Source organism: Saimiri boliviensis, chromosome 5, assembly GCF_048565385.1.
Source record: "Saimiri boliviensis isolate mSaiBol1 chromosome 5, mSaiBol1.pri, whole genome shotgun sequence".
Taxonomy (NCBI): domain Eukaryota; kingdom Metazoa; phylum Chordata; class Mammalia; order Primates; family Cebidae; genus Saimiri; species Saimiri boliviensis.
Window position 1 is genome coordinate 37,697,769 of NC_133453.1, and position 14,359 is coordinate 37,712,127.

General features: G+C 38.9%; 1 protein-coding gene across 10 annotated transcripts in view; it reads right to left on the minus strand.

Annotated features, from left to right (window-relative positions):
• NBEAL1 (neurobeachin like 1) overlaps positions 1–14,359 on the minus strand; it is a 210,698-nt gene that overhangs the window by 42,500 nt on the left and 153,839 nt on the right. For 9 of the 10 annotated variants that reach the window (XM_039470091.2, XM_074399227.1, XM_074399224.1 and 6 more), the window contains 2 exons: positions 10,915–11,045; positions 7,087–7,196 (listed from right to left, as the gene is read on the minus strand). In XM_039470091.2, the coding sequence (XP_039326025.2) occupies positions 7,087–7,196; positions 10,915–11,045 (241 nt within the window). The remainder of the gene's footprint in view (positions 1–7,086; positions 7,197–10,914; positions 11,046–14,359) is intronic. The other variant, XM_074399230.1, reaches the window with a different exon arrangement.

Sequence of the window (14,359 nt, forward strand, 5' to 3'; positions counted from 1 at the left end):
CAGAAGAGAGTGGGGGCCAATATTCAACATCCTTAAAGAAAAGAACTTTCACCCCAGAATTTCATATCCAGCCAAACTAAGCTTCAAAATCCTTTACAAACAAGCAAGTACTCAGAGATTTCATCACCACCAGCCCTGCTTTACAAGAGCTCCTGAAAGAGGTACTAAACATAGAAAGGAACGACCAGTACAAGCCACTCCAAAAACATACCAAATGATAAAGAGCATCAACACAATGAAGAAGCTGCACCAACTAACGGGCAAAACATCCAGCTAGCATCAAAATGGCAGGATCAAATTCATACATAACAATATTAACCCTAAATGTAAATGGGCTAAATGCCCCAATCAAAAGACACAGACTGGCAAATTGGATAAAAAGCCAAAACCCATCAGTGTGCCGTATCCAGAAAACCCATCTCACATGCAAGGATACACAAAGGCTCAAAATAAAGGGATGGAGGAAGATCTACCAAGCAAATGGAGAGCAAAAAAAAAAAGCAGGAGTTACAATTCTCCTCTCAGATAAAATAGACTTTAAAACAACAAAGATCCAAAGAGACAAAAAAGGACATTACATGATGGTAAAAGGATCAATGCAATAAGAAGACCTAACGATCCTAAATATATACGTACCCAATACAGGAGCACCTAGATACATAAAGCAAGTTCTTAATGACTTACAAAGAGACTTAGACTCCCACACAATAATAGTGGGAGACTTTAACACCCCATTGTCACTATTAGATCAATGAGACAGAAAATTAACAAGGATATCCAGGACTTGAAGTCAGACCTGGACCAAGGAAACCTAATAGACATTCACAGAACCCTCCACCCCAAATCCACAGACTATACATTCTTCTCAGCACCATGTCACATCTACTCTAAAACTGACCACATAATTGGAAGTAAATCACTCCTCAGCAAATGCAAAAGAACAGAAATCATAACAAACAGTCTGAGAGTCTGTACAATCAAGTTAGAACTTGGAATCCAGAAACTAACTCAGAACCACACAGCTTCATGGAAACTGAACAACTGGCTCTTGAATGTTGACTGGATAAACAATGAAGTGAAGGCAGAAATAAAGATGTTCTTCAAAACCAATGAGAATGAAGACACAACATACCAGAATCTCTGGGACACATTTAAAGCAGTGTCCAGAGGAAAATATATAGCAATAAATGCCCACATGAGAAGTGAGGAAAGATCTAAAATCGACACTCTATCATCAAAATGGAAAGAGCTAGAAGGGCAAGACCAAAAAACTCAAAACCTAGCAGAAGACAAGAAATAGCTAAGATCAGAGCAGAACTGAAGGAGATAGAGACACAAAAAACCCTTCAATAAAATCAATAAATCTAGGAGCCAGTTTTTTTTAAAAGATCAACAAAATAGACCACCAGCCAGATGAATAAAAAAGAAAAGAGAGAATAATCAAATAGATGCAATAAAAAATGATAAAGGGGATATCTCCACAGATTCCACAGAAATACAAACCATCATCAGAGATTATTACAAAAATCTCTATGCAAATAAACTAGTAAACCTGGAAGAAATGGATAAATTCCTGGACACTTGCATCCTCCCAAGCCTAAACCAGGAAGAAGCTGAAACTCTGAATAGACCAATAACAAGGTCTGAAGTTGAGGTAGCAATTAAGAGCCTACCACCCAAAGGAAGCCCAGGTCCAGAGGGATTGACAGCCAAATTCTACCAGACATACAAAGAGAAGCTGGTACCATTTCTTCTGAAAATATTCCAAAGAATCCAAAAAGAGGGAATCCTTCCCAAATCATTTTACGAGACCATCATCATCCTGATACCAAAACCCAGCAGAGACTCAACAAGAAAAGAAAACTTTAGGCCAATATCCATGATGAACATTGATGCAAAAATCTTCAATAAAATACTGGCGAGCCGACTGCAACAGCACATCGAAAAGCTTATCCACCATGATCAAGTAGCCTTCATCCTGGGGATGCAAAGCTGGTTCAACATACGCAAGTCTATGAACCTAATTCACCACATAAATAGAACCAAAGACAAAAATCACATGATCATTTCAACTGATGCAGAGAAGGCCTTTGTCAAAATTCAACAGCCCTTTATGCTAAAAACCCTCAATAAACTAGGTATTGATGGAATGTATCACAAAATAATAAAAGCTATTTATGACAAACCAACAGCCAACATCATGCTGAATGGGCAAAAACTGAAAGCATTCCCTTTGAAATCTGGCACTAGACAAGGATGCCCTCTCTCACCACTGCTATTCAGTATAGTATTGGAAGTTCTAGCCGGAGCAATCAGGCAAGAAAAATAAATAAAGGGTATTCAAATAGGAAAGAAGGAAATCAAATTGTCTCTATTTGCAGTTGACATGATAGTGTATCTAGAAGACCCCATCGTCTCAGCCCAAAATCTCCTGAAACTGATAAGAAACTTCAGCAAAGTCTCAGGATACAAAATCAATGTGCAGAAATCACAAGCATTCCTATACACAAATAACAGACTTAAAGAGAACCATATCAAGAACGAACTGCCATCCACAATTGCTACAAAGAGAATAAAATACCTGGGAATACAGCTAACAAAGGATGTAAAGACCTGTTCAAGGAGAACTACAAACCACTGCTCGACAAAATAAGAGAGGACACAAACAGATGGAGAAACATTGCATGTTCATGGTTAGAAAGAATCAATATCGTGAAAATGGCCATACTGCCCAAAGGAATTTACAGATTCAATGCTATCCCCATCAAGCTACCAATGATCTTCTTCACAGAACTGGAAAAAATCACCTTAAACTTCATATGGAACCAAAAGAGGGCTCGCATAGCCAAGTCAATTCTAAGCTAAAAAAAAAAAAAAAAAAAAAAGCAGGAAGCATCACACTACTGGATTTCAAACTATACTACAAGGCTACAGTAGTCAGAACAGCATGGTACTGGTACCAAAACAGAGATGCAGACCAATGGAACAGAACAGAGGCCTCGAAGGCAACACGATACATCTACAACCATCCGATCTTTGACAAACCTGATGAAAACAAGCAGTGGGAAAAGGATTCCCTGTTTAATAAATGGTGTTGGGAAAACTGGCTAGCCATGTGCAGAAAGCAGAAACTGGACCCGTTCCTGACACCTTATATTAAAATTAACTCCAGATGGATTAAAGACTTAAACGTAAGATCTAACACCATAAAAACCCTAGAAGAAAACCTAGGCAAAACCATTCAGGACATAGCGTAGGCAAGGACTTCATGACCAAAACACCAAAAGCAATGGCAACAAAAGCCAAAATAGACAAATGGGACTTAATCAAATTGCACAGCTTCTGCACAATAAAAGAAACAGTCATTAGAGTGAATCGGCAACCAACAGAATGGGAAAAAATTTTTGTAATCTACCCATCTGACAAAGGGCTGATACCCAGAAACTACAAAGAACTAAAACAGATTCACAAGACAAAAACAAGCCCATTCAAAAGCGGGCAAAGGACATGAACAGACACTTTACAAATGAAGACATACATGAGGCCAAAAAACAGATGAAAAAATGCTCATCATCACTGGTCATTAGAGAAATGCAAATCAAAACTACATTGAGATATCACCTCATGCCAGTTAGAATGTCGCTCATTAAAAAAATCTGGAGACAACAGATGCTGGAGAGGATGTGGAGAAACAGGAACACTTTTACATTGTTGGTTGGGAATGTAAATCAGTTCAACCATTGTGGAAGACTATGTGGTGACTCCTCAAGGGCCTAGACACAGAAATTCCATTTGACTCAGCAATCCCATTACTGGGTATATATACAAAAGATTATAAATCGTTTTACTATAAGGACACATGCACACGAATGTTCACTGCAGCACTGTTTACAATAGCAAAGACCTGGAACCAACCCAAATGCCCACTGATGATAGACTGGACAGGGAAAATGTGGCACATATACACCATGGAATACTATGCAGCCATCAAAAACAATGAGTTTGTGTCCTTTGTAGGGACATGGATGAACCTGGAAACCATCATTCTCAGCAAACTGACACAAGAACAGAAAATCAACACCCACCTATGAGTGAGAACCGCATGTTCTCACTCATAGGTGGGTGTTGAACAATGAGAACACATGGACACAGGTAGGGGAGCATCACACACTGGGGTCTGTAGTGGGGAAACGGGGTGGGACAGCAGGATGTGGGGAGTTGGGGAGAGATAGCATGGGGAGAAATGCCAGATATAGGTGATGGGGAGGAAGGCGGTACATCACACTGCTATGTGTGTACCTATGCAACAATCTTGCATGTTCCTCACTTATACCCTAAAACCTAAAATGCAATAAAAAAAAAAAAATTACAAAGTGACAGAAGTGATGCTATGAAGAAAGCCTGGAAGCTTCCACTTTTGGGGAGCAGTTAGCTGCCAGGTAAGATGTCTGACTATCCAGTTGGAGGAGATAACCTGAGATTACATGGAGAGGGAGAAAAGCTAGCATCCTACTGTTTCAATGCAGCCTTCAGATGACTCCAATCCCAGCTGCCATATGACTACAACTGCATAAGAACCTCAAGGAAGAGCAGCAGAATTGCCCAGTTGAGACCAGCCAACCCACTGAACTGTGGGAGATGATGACAAGACAGCTATAATTTTTTTAAAAATTATTTTACTTTAAGTTCTGGGATACATGTACAGAACATGCAGGTTTGTTACATAGGTATACATGTGTCATGGTGGCTTGCTGTACTCATCAACCCATCATCTACATTACATATTTCTCCTAATGGTATCCCTCCCCTAAAATGGCTATACTTTTAAATTGCTGAATTTTAGAACAGTTTGTTAACTCAGTAATACACAACTGAAATACATAATTCTAATATCTTATTAATAGGCTTGTGAACACTGTAAGGATAGAAATGGAGTCCCTTATGCCAAAACCTAACAAAATCAAGTAGAGAGGCCATAAAGGAGGGTCTCTCATGCAAACATGCCTACAATAAAGACTATTACAAAGGCGTTCTGAAAACCACAACCATACACAAAGAATACTTCTGCAACGATGTCTGCCCAGCAACTGCCTGTTCAACTTTGGACTAATGCCATCCTTGTTATTAATCCTTGTGGTCAAGGATAATCATTTTAAAACAACTTATGTAAGCTTCCTCATTTTACCTTTAAAAATCCTTGCCTTCCTGGGTATATCTCTGGCCCTTAATGGTTCACCAGGGCATAGGTATCATCAGAGAGCAATTCATCATTCATTCCCAAATAACCTTTTTTTTTTTTTTTTTTTTTTTTAAAGAGACAGGGTCTTGCTATATTGCCCAGGCTGATCTCAAACTCCTGGGCTCAAGTGACCCTCTCACTTCAGCCTCCCAAGTAGCTGGGACTACAGGTGTACACCACCCACACCGGCTAAACTCATTTTTACTTTATTTTTTCTAAATTCCTTATTCATGCACAGGGTTATTGCTTACAAATATTATAGTTGAATTCTGCATTTTATAAATATATACTTATTTCATAAATACATAATGATAAAGATGTTTCCAAGTACTGGCTTAATTATTTTCAGAGTCTGCCAACATTTCAGTTTAGGTAGAAAATGAAGTGGGCTATTGTGGGGAAAAGCAGAGCCATCTCTATCATCTGCAAGATAGCAACACAGTATCAACTTTTCTTTTCTTTTTTTTTTTTTGAGATGCAAGTCTGACTGTTGTTACTCAGGCTGGAGTGCATTGGCGTGATCTCAGTTCACCGCAACCTCCGCCCCTGGGGCTCAAGTGATTCTCCTGCCTCAGCCTCCCAAATAGCTGGGATTACAGGCACCCGCCACCATATCTGGCTAATATTTTGTATTTTTAGTAGACAGGGTTTTACTATGTTGGTCAGGTTAGCCTCGAACTCTTGATCTCAGTCGATCCACCTACCTCTGTCTCCCAAAGTGTTGGGATAATAAGCATAAGCCACCAAGCCAGGCCCACAGTATCAATGTTAAACTAACTCTCACTAGTCCTTCAATTCCAAATTAGGAAATTTAGCTAAAAACTAATACTTTTGTTTTTGAGATGGAGTCTCACTCTGTCTCCCAGGCTGGAAAGCAATGGTGTGATCTCGGCTTACTGCAACCTCTGCCTCCTAGGTTCAAGAGATTCTCCTATCTCAGTCTCCTGAGTCTGAGATTACAGGCGCCCACCACCACACCCAGTTAGTTTTTGTATTTTTAGTAAGATGGGGTTTTGCCATGTTGGCCAGATTGGTCACAAATTACTGATCTCAGGTGATCTGCCAGCCTCGGCCTCCCACAGTGCTAGGATTTCAGGCATGAGCCACCGTGCCCGGTCATACATTTTTTAAAGTGGCATTTAGGATTTAGCTGCCCAACCCCCCCCCCCTTTTTTTTTAAGATAGAGGCTTGCTCTGTCGCCCAGGCTGAAGTGTAATGGTGTAATCTCGGCTCACTGCAACCTCTGCCTTCTGCGTTCAAGCAATACTCCTGCCTTAGCCTTCCAAGTAACTGAGATTATAGGCATGTGCCACCACTCTCGGCTAATTTTTTGTATTTTTAGTAAAGACAGGGTTTCACCATGCCAGGCTGATCTCTGAACTCCTGACCTCAGGTGATCCACCCACCTTGGCCTCCAAAAGTGCTGGGATTACAGGCATGAGCCACTGTGCTTGGCTTAGCTGTCTTTCTTTTAGAAGTTTAGTGAGATCCTTCAGAGAGAACAAAAATGTACTCATCCTTGTTAGATTTGAAATAAATGTGAAAACTGTAAAACACCAAACTACACCAGCTTGGTGACTAGAACACTTACATATAGAGCAGACAGACATTTTACAGAGCTGAAATATTTAATATTTGCTATATATTCATGGCACTACACTATAGTTTTGCTATATCAGAAGATTCATATCCTCAAAATAAATTACTATGTTGTACTTTCTAAAGTCAGCATATATAATAGATTACAAATTAAAGTAGAAAAATAATTAAGTCAGATTATCCCATCATCTGGAAAACACATCTTTATCTTATTATTCTGTCTAATAACTAAATGCAAAAGTCTTACCAAAGCTTTCCTATGTTTATAGATGAAATCTTCAGCTGATTTAGCCCATTTGGGGAGAATGACATCATTTACTAATTCTTTGGAAACTTGCAGACGACCCAAGTTAAATTCTAAGACATGTAAAAAGAAAATGTATCAAATCATTTTAGATTATAATAAATGAAGTAACACAAACAAAAATGAGGGCACATTCCCAAGCAAAACATACTTTTTCTTTTAAAATTCTCATCTATTGGAGTACATATCAGTTACTTAAAAAACATAAATAACTAGTTATTACAAGGTAAATTAGAGTAAGAATTAAGTTGTTTCTTAAGAAATTTCAGGAAAACTGTAGCTATAACCCTCATCCTAATCTGACCAGAATGAAAAATTAAGTTTTCTTCTTACACTTAAAATAATGAGAGGGGCACACTCCCTCTAATAGTAAATTTACAAAATACAGCTCCTTAAAGCTTTTTGGTACACCTCGTACCTTAAACTCCTTTACTGGAAGAGTTTTATTTGTCTTATGGAAGAATAGTATATTTACATACCACTATTCTAAATAGATACTTACATAATAAAGATTTGCTCTACAGTTACAACATGGTATTTTGATAAAATTTCCCCAAACATGAGGTTTTTTTTGTTTATACAACACAGCAGGGGAGAAAGGGGCACTGTTAACACAAAAGACTTTCAAGAAAGAAGACCTTGGGCTGGGCATGGTAGCTCATGCCTGTAATCCCAGCACTTTGGGAGGCCGAGGCAGGTGGATTGCCTGAGGTTGGGAGTCCAGGACCAGCCTGACCAACATGGAGAAACCCCATCTCTACTAAAAATACAAAATTAGGCCAGGTGCCGTGGCTCAGGCCTGTAATCCCAGCACTTTGGGAGGCCGAGGCGGGCGGATAGCGAGGTCAAGAGATTGAGACCATCCTGGCCAACACAGTGAAACCCCGTTTCTATTAAAAATACAAAAAAATTAGCCAGGTGTGGTGGCATGCGCCTGTGGTCCCAGCTACTTGGGAGGCTGAGGCGGAAGAATCATTTGAACCCAGGAGGCGGAGGTTGCAGTGAGCCAAGATTGCACCACTGCACTCCAGACTGGTGACAGAGCAAGACTCTGTCTCAAAAACAAAAACAAAAACAAAAATAAAATTAGCCGGGTATGGTGGCGCATGCCTGTAATCCAAGCTACCTGGAAGGCTGAGGCAGGAGAATTGCTTGAACCTGAGAATCGGAGGTTGCAGTGAGCTGAGATCGTGCTGTTGCACTCCAGCCTGGGGAACAAGAGACTCTGTCTCAAAAAAAAAAAAAAAAAAAAAAAAAGGAAGCCTTAAAATACCAGTGTATCACAAGTTGGAGAGGAGTTTAAATGTACCTGAGGTTGGGAGTTTAAGACCAGCCTGACCAGCATGGAGAAACCCCATCTCTACTAAAAATATGAAATTAGCTGGGTATGGTGGTACATGACTGTAATCCTCGCTACTCAGGAGGCTGAGGCAGGAGAATCACTTGAACCTGGAAGGCAGAGGTTGCAGTGAGCCAAGATCGTGCCACTGCACTCCAGCCTGGGGAACAAGAGTCAGACTCTGTCTCAAAAAACAAAACAAAACAAAACAAAAAAACAAAAAACAAACAAAAAAAGGAAGGCCTTAAAATATCAGTGTGCTGCCTTAAAATACCAGTGTATCACAAGTTAGAGAGTTTAAATGTCATGACAGGATGCACAGGGTCTTTGGTTTTGTGGTAAACTCACCACAGTGTAGCAGGTACTATTCATTGCCCACCTGATAGCCATTTCTCCTTTTTATTTCCTAGCAGAACCTTTATTCATTCAACTGTCCATCTCTGCCCTATATTTCATGCCCATTCCAGGTGACTGATCTAGCCGTTGGTATATGACCCAATTCTGGAGAATGAGGAGAAGTTATAAGAAAGAGTTTCTCACCCTTATGAAAGGACACAATGGATTAGCAGTCTCACTTATATCTAAGATACTATTGTAGAAATAAGATACGCACTTATTTCTAGATACTTTTAGGCTTATGATGCCTAAAACCGTGTTAGGCATTTGTGATCATGAGAGGAACTAGCCAAAGCCAAAATATTCGAATGGCAGAGTGAAGATACAGAAAAAAATGGCGCTGATGATGCTAAGTTCTCTGAAACTAGCATACCTCAGGATTTTTATTATGGGAAACACTAAAATCTCCTTGTTTGCACAATTTTGAGTTGGTTTTATTAAAATTTTTCCTAAAGGCATTCTGTTTTTTTTTTTTTTAATTATTCTTAAAAGCATTCTAACTGATTTATTTGCTTTCTCCCAAACAGCTCATTTCAAAGAGGCAATGTATAGTTAGAAGTGGGGGCCATCGGGACAATGGTGCTAAAGACAGCAACTAGCTCTGATATAAATTGTTAAGACTACCTTAAGTTCTCCATCCAAATGTAGTCTGCTCATCTCTCCTATTCTAGATACCTGTGTTAGGAGACTCCAGTCCAATGGCTGACTGAGAGTTCAGGATCAGACTCAGTCAACAAATTTACCTGATTTTCTGAAAGTCAGCAATTCTGACTGCCTTACTGTGATGCCCTGCCTCCAAGAGCCTATTCCAGAGCACATGGTCGAAGTACATTAAGCCCTGGATATGTTCTCCTCAGTATGACAATAATTGTACTGAATAAATGAAGGGGCCAACATTAACATTCCATGTTAGGACCAGGAAAAAAAGTTGGTAATAACCCTTTAAACATTGTGGAACCTCCCTAAAGAACACCAATAATAAAAATATTGCCAATTTCTTTATTTTCACTTAAAAGTAAATGTAAAACTACTTCACAGAAAAAGGATTTGGACATTAAAAAATGTATTAATATTTAACTCCACACTTCTCTACTTCAAAAACATAAATTTTCAAATATTTTAGTAACTTATACCCTGTCATAATTTTAAATTTGCCTACTCTTATATGCTCTAAATCAGGAATTATCAAACTTTTCCTATAAAAGTTAAAGAATAAATATCTTTGGCTTTGTGAGTGATATCATATCTGTTACAACTACTCAAATCTGCTGTTATGCTTACTTTGACAGTAACCTTCTATGATACAAAAATGAATTGGCTGGCAGGGTATGGTGGCTCACACCTGTAATCCGAGCACTTTGAGAGGCCGAGGTGGAAGGATCACTTGAGCCCAGAAGTTGGAGACCAGTCTGCACAACAAAGTGAGACACCCCATCTCTACAAAAAAAACTGCAGGTGCGGTGGCGCACACCTGTAGTCTCAGCTACGCAGGAGGCTGAGCTGAGAGGATTCTTTGAGCCCAGGAGGTCAAGGCTGTAATAAGTCGTGATCACAGAACTGGATTCCAGCCTAAGCAAAAGAGTAAGACATGATCTTAAAAAAAAAAAAAGTGCTGGCTATATTCCAGTGAAATTGTATGTGTAAAAACATGAGTTTGCCTGTGGAGTTGGTTCATAGATCTGCAGTCAGCTGATGTGTAGTCTAAATCCTCACTTTATCCAACTCAAACACTTTTAACCTAAGTGGTATATACAGCTGAAATAGCATATGGCCATTTTTGCTTCCGTAGTAAACACTGTAGTCTGATAAATTCTCTTACTGCTTCAAATTTGACTCATTTAGCTTAGTTCCCTATAGCACTTCCCTGGAAGGTAAGATTTGTGCCATTAGTTTAGCCCTGTCACTAAGTAATCCACAGACAGAATGAATCTTAAATAATCTACAGGATATCACAAAAATGTCCTAAAGAGACTCCTAATTTTTGAGGTTCCTCCATTGAGACCTGCTGAGTCAAAGTTTTAATCCCTATTTCTTACGATTTTGATTTTCCAAAAACTCTGGAAAATAGAAGAATTCAGGAATAAGTTCTTTCACATCATATGGATTATCCATGAGAGCTTGCCAGGTAGCAGGAATAGAATGGAACTGTCGATCTGCACAGTCAAATCTGCATGTAGAAATTAAAAGAGAATGTAAATATTTAATGAAATCAACAAGAAGGCATGAAACAAAGCCTTTTAAACTCCCTTCGGTGTTCCTAATGATTAGCGGTACTGTTTTCTGAATCTTCCTCTTTAATGCCTACACATAAAATTTACTCTCTTTATTATGATAATATCTTTCATATTTTGTTGTCAGAAACTAAACACTTTAATTTTAATCACCAGTAGCACCTTAGTTGAAGTAGCTGAAAACCAAACCACACTAGATAAAAATTTCAAACAAATTAAATATAATCTTAAAGTCTTTTTTAAAAATAGCACTTTTACAAATTAAAATTTATTATAGAAAGTGAGTACTGTTTCAATATTTGAAAATCAGAGTATAAATATGATTATAAACATTATAATGTAAATATACTTCGTTAATACATCTATAGGAATGCTGCTGCTTTAATCACTGATATATAAATATCTTTACAAACTCATCTGCTTAAAACCAGAGGATGAGTTAGGGAAATAGCTCTGTGACTAAAGCTTTTATGTTTTACTTGCATAATCTATTACCTTGTTTTAATTTTATTTAATTTTTAATTAATTTTTTTACTTAGAGATGAGGGTCTCACTATGTTGCCCAGGCTGGAGTGCAGTGGCTATTCACAGGCACCATCATAACGTGCTGCAGTGTCAAACTGCTGGCCTCGAGTGATTCTCTCACCTCAGCCTCCCAAGTAGCTGAGACTAAGAAGCCCACGCCATAGCTCCTGGCTTAATTTTATTTATTTAAATTTAATCATGGGCACTGCATCTACGGTAGCTGAATAAAGCTCAAGTGGACATGCTGCAATTGTATTAACGCTTCCTCTAATCACAAACAGTATAAATCCCTTCTATTATTTCATTTGATATTGTTTTCGTGGATTTATTAAGTAATAATAGCCTTGAGTCTAAGGTAAAGCCATGCTACAAGGAAAAAAAGTGACATTAATGACTAACTTGACTCTTGTGTTTTATACCTATTTAATCTTGGTTTGAGGCAGAGCTGATCTTAGCAGAATTTTGAATTTAATTATAGACATTAGAGCACCTAAAACATTGTAGTATATTCAAGAAGAGGTATAGTTTTAATTGAGATAAAATTAACCTATCTAAATCACTCATTTTAAGTGGACAATTCAAGGGTTTAATTCAGTATATTCATAGTTGTGCAACTATCATCACAATGAATTTTACAACATTCTCACCACTCCAAGAAGAAATGCAGCTATTAGCAACCACTGCCCATTCACCCTACTCCCACCCCTGGAGACCACTAATGTACCTTCTATCTCTAGGCCTATTTTTATTTCATTTTACCTGTTTTGACTATCTATTTTGGACATTTCATGTAAATCATGTAATATGTGGCCTTCTGTTTCTGGCTTATTTCATTTGGCATAATGTTTTCAAGGCTCATCCATATTATAGCATGTATCAGTATTTCATTCCTTGAATCCATTCATGGGCAAATAATATTCCATCAGGTGGATAGATCACATTTATTTATTCATTTATCAGTAGATAGACACTGGTTTGTTTCTACTTTTTGGTTATAAATTATGCTGGTATGGCCGGGTATGGTGACTGACACCTAAAATCCCAATACTTTGGGAGGCTGAGGCAGGCGGATCACTTGAGATCAAAAGTTCAAGACCAGCCTGGGCAATATGGCAAAACCCCTTCTCTTCCAAAAATACAAAAAAATTACCTGGGTGTGGTGGCACGCACCCACAGTCCCAACTACTCTGGAGGCTGTGGCAAGAGAATTGTTTGAACCTAGGAGACGGAGGTTGCAGTGAGCCAAGACTGAGCCACTGCACTCCAGCCTGGGCGACAGAGTGAGACTCCGTCTCAAAGAAAAAAGCTGGTGTGAATATTTGTGTACAAGTTTTTGTGTGAATATATGTCTTCAATTATCTTAGGTATGTATCTAGAAGTGGAATTGCTAGATCATACAGATTATACAGCAATTCTATATTTAATCTTTTTTTTTTTTTTGAGACGGAGTCTTGCTCTCACCCAGGCTGTAGTGCAGTGATGTGATCTTGGCTCACTGCAACCTCTGCCTTCTGGGTTCAGGCAATTCTGCTTCAGCTTCCAGAGTAGCTAGGATTACAGGCATCTGCCACCATGCCCGGCTAATTTTTGAATTTTTAGTAGAGACAGACCATGTTTGCCAGACTGGTCTTGAACCCCTGACCTCAAGTGATCCACCTACCTCAGCCTCCCAATGTGCTGGGATTACAGGCATGAGCCACCACACCCGGCCCTCTATAGTTAATCTTTTCAGGAACTGCCAGACTATTTTCCACAAAACCTGCAGCATTTTACATTCTCATCAGCAGTGTTTATAAGGGTTCCAATTTCTCCACATGCTCATCAACACTAATTATTATTTGTCTTTTTTATTATAGCTATCATAGTGGGTGTGAGGTGGCATCTCACTGTGGTTTTTGTGAGCATCTTTTCATGTGTTTATTGAACATTTGCATATGTCCTCTGAAGAAATGTTTATTCAGATCCTTTGTCTATTTTTTAATTGGGTTGTCTTTTTATTGTTTAGCTGTATGAGTTCTTCCCTCTCTCTACTTTTTTTAAATGGAGATGGGCATCTCACTATGTTGCCCAGGCTGGACTTGAACTCCTGGGCTCAAGCAATCCTTGTGCCTCAGCCTCCTGAGCAGCTGAAGTTACAGGTGTGTGCCACCTCACCTTGAGCGTAATGGTTCTTTATATATTCTAGGTACAAATCTATAAGTCCCTTATCAGACATAGTTTTCATTTCTTTTTTTATTTGTTTTCAGAGAGAGCTTTGCTGTGTCACCCAGGCTGGAGTACAGTGGTGCAATCATGGCTTCCTATCGCCTCAACCTCCTGGGTTCAATCTATCTTCCCACCTGAGCTTCCTGAGTAGCTGGGACTATGATGAGCACCACCACACCCTACTAATTTTTCTATTTTTTGTAGAGATGGGGTTTTTCCATGTTGCCCAGGCTGATCTCAAACTCATGGGCTCAAGTGATCCACCTGGCCTGGGTTCCCAAAGTGTTGGGGATTAAAGGTGTAAACCACCATGTCTGGGCAGTTTTTACTTTCTTGATGATGACCTTTGAAGTATTATAAAATCATTTTTGAAGCTCTGTAAAAAAATCATTTAGCCATAAAATTATTGAAAGGCACCCGGCCTACTTTATTGCATCTTACGGGGAGAAAAGTATCTGCTATTATGGTACATGTAACATCTGGGGATGTTTAGTGACCTTAGGGCCAGAGTCTCTTCTTG